Here is an 8,341-nt window from a genome sequence, read left to right as displayed (position 1 = left end):
ACCTGATCCTGTGGTAGGCTCATGTAATCTTCACAATAACCCTGAGAAGGTTTTTATTATCCTCATTTTACAGTTAAGGAAACAGAGACTCAGAGAAGTTGAATAAGTAGCCTATGGTCACACAGCTAATAAGGTGGCAGAGCTGGGGTTCAAACCTAGTTCTGTGTAATGCCAAAGTTCTTGATCTTCCCTTGTCTCCAGGCTATTTTCCAACCCCATAATTTTTTTCAGGCTGAACTAGACTCAAGGATAGGATGGGTGAGCTTCTTATGCTTTTATTATTCAAAGTGAACTGTGTAGAACCAAGGGAGATAATTTAATTTTCGTTTCCTGGATATGATGGGGGTGATATTGACATAAGAGCCTAATTTTTATTGAATTATAAATTTCAGCCTCTGCCCATGATAGAAGATACTATCTTCTCCTGCCCCACCTCTCTTTGTGGACTGTGGTTATATCGGATTGGTTGATTTCATACTGTGTTAAATTATATGGACTTGGTTGCATCCCTAAGGTCTGAAAATAAGTGGGGATGACTCTTCTTACTTTTACAGATGGAAAAGCAGAATAGTGCAACACCGAGCAATTAACATATGCTCTGGGCACTGCTCTAAGTACTTTTTGTGTCTTCACTAATTCCTCAGACTAACCCTAGGAAGTAGGTGTACTAACACCAGCTAATAATTTTACATATGTAGAAGCTGAGGCATGGAGGGTCACCCAGCCAGTAAGGGGTAGAGGTGGGTAGAAGCAGGATTCCAACCCCAGTAGCCCAACTCCACAACCCTGCTTACCTCTGTGCTACAAAGCCTGGGCCTTAGCATCAGGGAGAGCTGGTCCCTCTGCATAACCATGGGTGAGTTACTTAACATTTCTGTTCTCTGATTCCTCATCTGTGAAATGAGGAGGATAAAAGTAGCCTGACAGGGCTGCTGTGCTTACTTTTTTTTTTTGGTTCATCCATGTTTAGCAGGTATCCATACTTCATACCTTTTTATTATTGAATAATATTCCATCATATGGATATATATTTTAGTTATGCAAACATTGGTTGACAGATATTTGGGTTGTTTGCATTTTTTGGCTATTATGAGTAATGCTCTGTATGAAATTTTGTGTACAAGTTTTTTGTGTGGACATATGTTTTCAGTTATTTTGGGTCTATTCCTAGAAGTAGAGTTGTGGGTTATATGGCAACTCAGTGTTTCATTTTTTGTGTAACTGCCAAACTGTTTCCCAAAGAAACTGCACCATTTTACATTTTCACTTGCAATGTCTGAGGGTTCCATTTTCTCCACATCCACACCAATACTTGTTATTTTCTCTTTTTTAAAAAATTATAGTTATCCTAGTGGGTGGCACAGTGGTTAAGAGCTCAGGCTGCTAACCAAAAGGTCGGCAGTTCGAATCCACCAGCCGCTCCTTGGAAACCCCACGGGGCAGTTCTACTCTGTCCTGTAGGGTCACTATGAGTCGGAATCAACTCAACGTGATGTACGTACATTTCAGTGATGTTCTGCATATAAAGTTTTCACAGCGGTGCCTGATACATGTTAAGTGCTCAACAAATTTGAGCTGCTGCTGCTGGTGTTAGCATCATTAGGACCTGGAATCCTGGTCTCTGGTGTGGACTTTAAAACCAGACAGACCTGGGTTCTACTCCTGGCTCTGCTTACACAAATAACTTTGTGACCACAGACAAGTCATTTAACCTGAGTCATACTTCTTCATCTGTATAATGGGGATACACAATAATTCTTACCTCAGGCTGCTGTGATTCTTAAATGAGATAATAAACATGTGTCTGACACATAATAAACACTTAATAAAGTTTGGCTATCATTATTATTTCCTTAAGGTGCCCTGGGAAATTAGAGTGGTTTTCAGTCAAAAGACTTAGTCCACTTGGGCTCCTGGAGAATGGAAACACCGGAAGCCCGTGTTAGTTGGGGCTCCCAGGTTTGAGAAGGGCCTGCTGAACTGCTGATGCCCCCATGCCTTCCTTCCTCAGAGCACCCCAGATGGGCACCCCAGCATCTGTGGTGAGTGAGCCGCCCCTGTGGCAGGCCCCAACGGTGGCCTGGGGCCGCAAGCAGGCCGCAGCCAACATCTTCCAGGATGCCGAGCTGCTGCAGATCCAGGGTCTGTTTCAGCGTAGTGGGGACCAGTTGGCTGAGGAACGGGCACAGATTATCTGGGAGTGTGCAGGGGACCATCGTGTGGCGAAGGCCTTAAGACAGCTGCGCAGGAAGAAGACCCCACAGCAGAAGCCCCTGTGCTACTCACTCCATCATTGCAGCCGGCTCAGGTAGGTTCCTGGGACTGGAAGGCTGAGGGAAGAAGAGCGCTAATGATGCCCGCTCCACATTTTCCTGGCTGTGTGACCTCAAGGTAGTTTTAGTACTTACCACTGGGATTCTTGTAAGGTCTACACAGTGCTTACCACTTGGTTGGCACTCAAAAGATTGCTGTTACTACTGGAGTCATATATGGCCCTGTGAACTCCCATACATGTCTTCCTGTGAGAAGGGGTGCCTGGGTCCTAGCAGCACCATCTCATTTTGCAGTGATTCTCAGCCAGCTGGGAGAAAGTATTGTTGGGGTGGGCGGGTGGTTAATTTACCTATTATAGAATGCCAACATCCAAAAATAAGCCTGGCTAAAATCATGGCTGGTGGGGTTACACAGAATATAACAAAGTACTCTAGAGACATGGGTTAAAAATTGTTAACTATGTCTTAAGAAGATAGCATCTCTCCCTAGTCCTCCACCTCTCTGCTTAGGTCACTGACAGCCCAGGTATAGTGAGCCCCAAGGGACTAAGCTGAGCAACCACACGGCCTAAATTGATCACTACAGGTTAGCTCTGGGTTCCATTTCTCCGGCTGTCTTCTCAGGGGCCCACGATCAGAACATTAGTCCTGAGTGCGTCTTCTGAGATCTGGTCCTGGGATGGCTAATCAGCTTCATTACTTGTATCAACTCCAAATGATTAGTAATCACTGCTTAAGGCACCTTGCTAAGAAAGATCCTTGGTCCCTCGGGTCACTTGAGGAGGTAGGAAGTATCACGACTGATTGATTCTGCCGTGAGCACAAGGTAAGGAAGTTAGAGAAATGTTGAATATTGCACACCCTGATAGTCCAACCCTCTTTACAACAGAAGAGTCTGATTTGCCTAAAGTCATACAGCTCTCCAGGGGCAGATGAGACCTGAGCTCTGGCCTCGTTTTGCCAAGAACAGTGCGCTTTATAGTCCACCCTTGCAAAGCCTCTTTCTACCTCATTCTGCCCTCCCTAGTAACGCTGGCCTGTCACATTCATTCCCTGCAGAGTCCCAGAGCCCCGCTCTCCACTGGTCAACCCACAGAGTAGTGCTGCAGAGACAGCCACCAGCGAGCAGTATCTGAACTCTAGGAGGGCAAGTGCCAGGATCCGCCGGAACTGGAGGAAACCAAGCCCTACAAGCTACCTCCACCAGATCAGACACTGATCCATGGAAGGGGCCGAGAATGGCAGTATCTTCCCCAGGAACCACAAGGACTTCTCCCAAAAGGCCTGGGGAGTGGAGAAGGAAGAGAGACTTGAGGCAGTTGGCTCACATGAGTCAACGAAAGGAAGAGACTGCTGCCACTGCTCTGCTCAATTCAGAACAGGACTGGAGGCCTGTTGCATTGGACCCATTCCTCAGCAGACTGAGAAGAAACCCAACAGCTCTGCCTCAGCCCTCCCATTCTTAACATTATACCTGGGCTGCATGATATTCCCCTGGGAGGCATGTGGCCAGCACGCTGACTCAGCATATCACTCCTACTACTAATCCTCCTGCTACTGTAACCCATGATCCAGCAGCCCATCCCACACACCTGCCCCTTGTCAGATCAGCACAAGGACACTGTGGTGCAAGTACCAAATAAAAACATTCGCATCAAGAACTATGTGTCTATCTCACAGAAAGGGGAGGCTTCTGAAACGGAGACTCTGGAGCCAGGGGAAGAAGTGCTCCCAGGAAGAAAACGGGGCTGGCCTCTGCTTCTCATTGCCCAGCCTCACAAGCAGCTGGCTGCAGCCTCCTTTCACAGAGGCCACCAGATTGGGAGGGGAGGTAGGCAGCCCTGATCCACAGGAGCAGATAGGGTTCTTGGTGCCTCAGCTTCAGAAAGGGGAAGGCTATTCCGGTCAGCCCTGTGGTGGGCAGTGGGTTCTTGGGTTGGAAGAGTGCAGTCAAACCCTTCAACTCCATGGGCCCACCAACCATCCTGAGGTCAGGCAACAACCAGACCTACCATTCTTGAGCCTCCTGCACTATCCTAGGGTTCCCACGGCCTGGAAGGGCTTCACGTGAGGATTTTTTACTGCTATCCTGGATTCACTTCAAAAGAAAGATATTCATTAGCATTCAGTTCTCCTCTCCACCCCACCCCCATCCTATCTGCTTGATTATCTGTCACTCAAGAGCCAGGATCCAAAATGCTCCTAGTGGGGCAATGAGGCACATGCAGGGCAGGGCTGCCCTCTTGTGGCCAAGAAGAGAAGCTACTATCTCCTCTAATTACAGGTCCATACTCCGTATCCTACATCCTTCGGGCTAGATGATTTTGGAATTCAGAAGTGTTTTTACTTCGAGGAAGTAGTCAATGTATATACTGTATAATCCTCAGTAGGGGAACATCTCATAACCAAATATGGTAACATTTATGCAACAAATATTCACCCTGAGAGGGACACAATGATTATAAATAGCTTCCCATCATTAGTCAGGCACAGTGGTTAAGAGCTAATGGCTGCTAATCAAAAGGTCGGCAGTTCAAATCCACCAGCTGCTCCTCGGAAACCCAATGAGGCAGTTCTACTCTGTCCTACATAAGTTGGAATCAGCTTCATGGCAACAGGTTTGGGGTTTTTTTTTGGTTTTAAGGTCAGGTTTGGGCGTCGAATTAAGAAAATACTTTTCATTTTCCAGGGCAGGACTCTGAAATTGAGGACCTGTATTTCGCCCTAAAAAAGCCCTGGTGGTGCAAATAGTTAAATGCTCGGCTGCTAACCAAAAGGTTGGTGGCAATCTGCTCCCGTAAAGATTACAGCCTAGGAAACCCTATGGGGCAGTTCTACTCTGTCATATAGGGTCCCTATGGAGTCGGACTTGACTGGATGGCACACAACATTTCCCCCTAAGCCTCAGGAGCCATATCTCAGCAACTCCATAGAAAGCACAGGCTTCTTTTGTCCTTAAAAGTGCATTCAACCCTTTGTCTCCCTTCCCTCGAAGAAAACTGGACAAAATAATATCAGAAATTGGGTTTGTTATTCATACATCTGCATTGATTTAAATACATTACAATTTCTACAGTGCATTAGAAGAACAATACAGGATCAGCAGCACTCACAGCCCAGCCTCCACTCCCTGACACCGGGGGACAGGGCTATGGCTGGCAGAGGGATTGGGTGTCAGAAGTGCCACCCAGAAGCCTGCCCTGGCACTCTGGGCAACTGGCTCCCCCAGAGTCCATATTCAAGGCAAACTGAGTACAGGCTCCAAGGGAGAATGGAGACAGGCCAGGAAAGGATGCCCCGCACTCATGCCTGCCAGGGACCAGGACCAGCACCCTCTCATATTGGACCCAATTTCCTTCTGATCACAGAGCTGGTCTGGATCAGAACAATGTGCACATTTTGCTTGGCTGGGTGAAGCAACCAGGCTCCCCTTTAGACTCCTCAGGCTCTCCCGAGCTCACACATGAAGAGCTTCACCTCTGTGTTTGTGTAAAGATGTCTGCGCAGAGCTGCACACACCTGGGTCTCCCTCAGGCCTCCTGCAGTCTGGGGCAGGCATTCTCTCGAAGGCTTGCAAGGCCAGAGTCTAGGTTGGCTGGATGGGATTGTCAGGGCTAGGGCAGGCAAGGAGCTGCGCCTTCCCCCATAGGGCATGCATATCCAGCTTTTAGAGACTTTTCCTGTCTGCTGGGTGGAAGCCCAGGGCAAGGTGGCTCCTGGAGCTGGATGGAAGGAGATCACCCTGGCCCAGCTGACATGGGCTGCACCTCTCAGCTCTACCTTCTGGATCCCAGGAGCCAGGCAAGCAGAGGGCACACAGCCATGGTCCTCACTCCCTCTCTTTGGTGCTTTTTCAAACCTTCAAGATAGTTTCTTTCCAAGGTTGACTGACCAATTGCAGGGTGCCAGAGCTGGCAAGTGTCCAGTAGCATAGGGCATGAGCACAGCTGCCCCTTAGCCACAGATGACACCCTCTTTAATCCCTCCTGAGGCCATTCTTTGCTTTGGTGTAGAAAGGGCTTGGACACCTGGAAAGAGGGAGCAGCTACAGGAAAAGAATCATGGAAGCAAGAAGATGCACACTGAGCTGGGCAGAGACTGGGGGACGGTTTGAAGGCCACTGTCCTCTGGGCCCTGCCGTTCTTAAGAAGCCATGGAGAAACTGGCCCAGGACAAAGAAGTCAGAGAGCAAAGGGAAGTTGCCAATTAGGAGGCAGAATACAAGTCCCAGCAAATCCATCAAGCAGCAGTGGTTGCATAAAAAAAAAGTCCAAGAATCTAACATTCTGTCCTCTTCTGAGCCAAGATCCACCCCAGAACCCAGAACTGAACCCCTAAGAGTTGGCAAAAACATTTAAAACAAGAGGAATAAACGGACTGAGAAAGTTTATCAGCTAGGGTCAAGGACTCAGGAAACAAGGCAGGGATAAATTCAACCACAGACCACTCACAGCTCCAGGCATACTTAGGCCATGTGGCTCACTTTTACATGCTGGAGAGTCTTCCTATTAAAATATAAATGATAGACGAGCCCCAATCACCTTTGCTTGAGTGATAGGCAAGCTGCAGGCCTGGGCTAGAGATGTTGGATCCCCAGCAGGGCAGAGAGAAGGGAAGGTCTACATGACCATATGTAGAACTGCTGGAGGTCCAGAGCAAAAGTATCCCCCCATAAGAACTGTGTTTGGAGGCTTCCAGTCAGTCTATAGCACTGGTGAGAGGAGAAGGGGAATAAGACTTGGCAAAAACCGAACGGAAAGGTGTGGCTTCTGTCTGACCCAGTGCTGTGAGCCACCTAGTTGGCTCTGACACAGTCTGGCTCATGGGACTAGTGTCTGGGTCCATGCAAATGTAGGTCTGGACTGGAGGTTTCTGATATGACAGGCTCAGGGGTTCTGCCTGGGTTTTGCTACTAGCATTTAATTTTTTGTTTTTGCTTTTTTCTGATGCAGAATATAACCAATAATGAGTAATTGCAGCAGAGCAGGGAAGGAACGGGGTTTCCCAGCCTGCCACCAAGAGATGCTGGAAGGGAGATGCTCCTTCCCAGCATCTAGACTCCTTGCAGGGAGCTCCAGCCTTCCCCAGCACTCAGAAGGGCCCAGGAGCACTACTAATTGTGCTTGTCCCTGTGCTTGGGAAAGCCCTGAGGGGCTGGCGAACAGAGAAGGAGGGCTCTTAAGGGCACTGCTATCCACCAGCTTCTCTGGCTTTTCCTGCAAACTGTTCCCCAGCCTTCCTCCCAGTCCAAGTCTCAGGCATTTCCTCAGCCTGCCTCTAGGGCTACCACCATGAGAAGAAGGGCTTCCGACTCTGAAAGCTCTGCGTGTAGGACTCGCTAGCAGACCGCTGATGGGAACGGGCCGTCTCGACAATCACAGGTGGCATCTGGACGAGGTGCAGGGGACTCTTGTTGTCTTTCAGGGCCTGAGTCAGATTTAGGATCTGCAGTGGGGAAAATGAGATCAGTAAGGGAAAGGCCTAGGGCCTCCAGGTCTGCATCTGAAGGGAGACTGGCAGATGAAGCACTCCTATAAGTCAATAAAAAACAACAACAACAAAAAAAAACCAGTGGAAAATCAGGTCAATCATACAAACTGGCTACTTAAAAGTAGGAATACAGACAGGTAATAAAAAGAAAATGGAATCCTCTCTAGTCATTTTAAAAATAGAAATGAAATCAAAGGCCTACTATTTTTTGCCCTTGCAATTAGTGAAGATACAGAAGAGTGATACTCAGTGTTAGGGAGAGTTAAAGAAATAGGTACTGTTATGAGACTTTAACTTGGGACAGTCTTTGAAAAAGGCAAGTTGAAATAAACATCAAAAGCTTAAAAATGAACAGACCCTCTGACTCAGCAATTCCATTTAGATGGACTAAGGATATAATCATCGATATGCACAAAGCATTTAGTTTCAAAAAATATAATGCAGTGTTGTTTAGGCCAGTGAAAATGACAAATACCTAAGAGTAAAGGATTAGTTGATACTTTAAGGATAAGAAACAAGCAATTAAAATGTATAGAAATAAATTTATTGGCATGGAAAGCTGACCATAATATTGTTGA

At 47.5% G+C, this 8,341-nt stretch overlaps 2 protein-coding genes across 3 annotated transcripts in view; one reads left to right on the top strand and one right to left on the bottom strand.

Annotated features, from left to right (window-relative positions):
- The first annotated feature begins 1,396 nt into the window (after positions 1 to 1,396).
- AVPI1 (arginine vasopressin induced 1) lies at positions 1,397 to 5,419 on the top strand. Its single transcript, XM_004370001.3, has 2 exons — positions 1,397 to 2,308; positions 3,333 to 5,419. The coding sequence occupies exons 1-2, from the start codon at positions 1,995 to 1,997 to the stop codon at positions 3,490 to 3,492; spliced, it is 474 nt and encodes a 157-aa protein (XP_004370058.2). The 5' UTR covers positions 1,397 to 1,994; the 3' UTR covers positions 3,493 to 5,419.
- Positions 5,419 to 8,341, bottom strand: part of PI4K2A (phosphatidylinositol 4-kinase type 2 alpha) — a 24,833-nt gene continuing 21,910 nt past the window's right edge. Inside the window, exon 8 of one of the 2 annotated variants that reach the window (XM_023740547.1) lies at positions 5,419 to 7,718. In XM_023740547.1, the coding sequence (XP_023596315.1) occupies positions 7,557 to 7,718 (162 nt within the window). In that variant the 3' untranslated portion in view covers positions 5,419 to 7,556. The remainder of the gene's footprint in view (positions 7,719 to 8,341) is intronic. The other variant, XM_004370000.2, reaches the window with a different exon arrangement.

This window comes from Trichechus manatus, unplaced genomic scaffold (assembly GCF_000243295.1).
Source record: "Trichechus manatus latirostris isolate Lorelei unplaced genomic scaffold, TriManLat1.0 scaffold00007, whole genome shotgun sequence".
NCBI lineage: Eukaryota > Metazoa > Chordata > Mammalia > Sirenia > Trichechidae > Trichechus > Trichechus manatus.
The sequence above is the reverse complement of the archived record's forward strand: the minus strand, read 5'-3'. Positions and strand labels throughout refer to the sequence as shown.

Excerpts from the sequence above, each read along its gene's own strand:
- AVPI1 (XM_004370001.3), top strand. The coding sequence starts at position 1,995 with ATGCCTTCCTTCCTCAGAGCACCCCAGATGGGCACCCCAGCATCTGTG. Across the intron at positions 2,309-3,332 it reads CATCATTGCAGCCGGCTCAG|AGTCCCAGAGCCCCGCTCTC; the intron begins GTAGGTTCCTGG and ends CATTCCCTGCAG.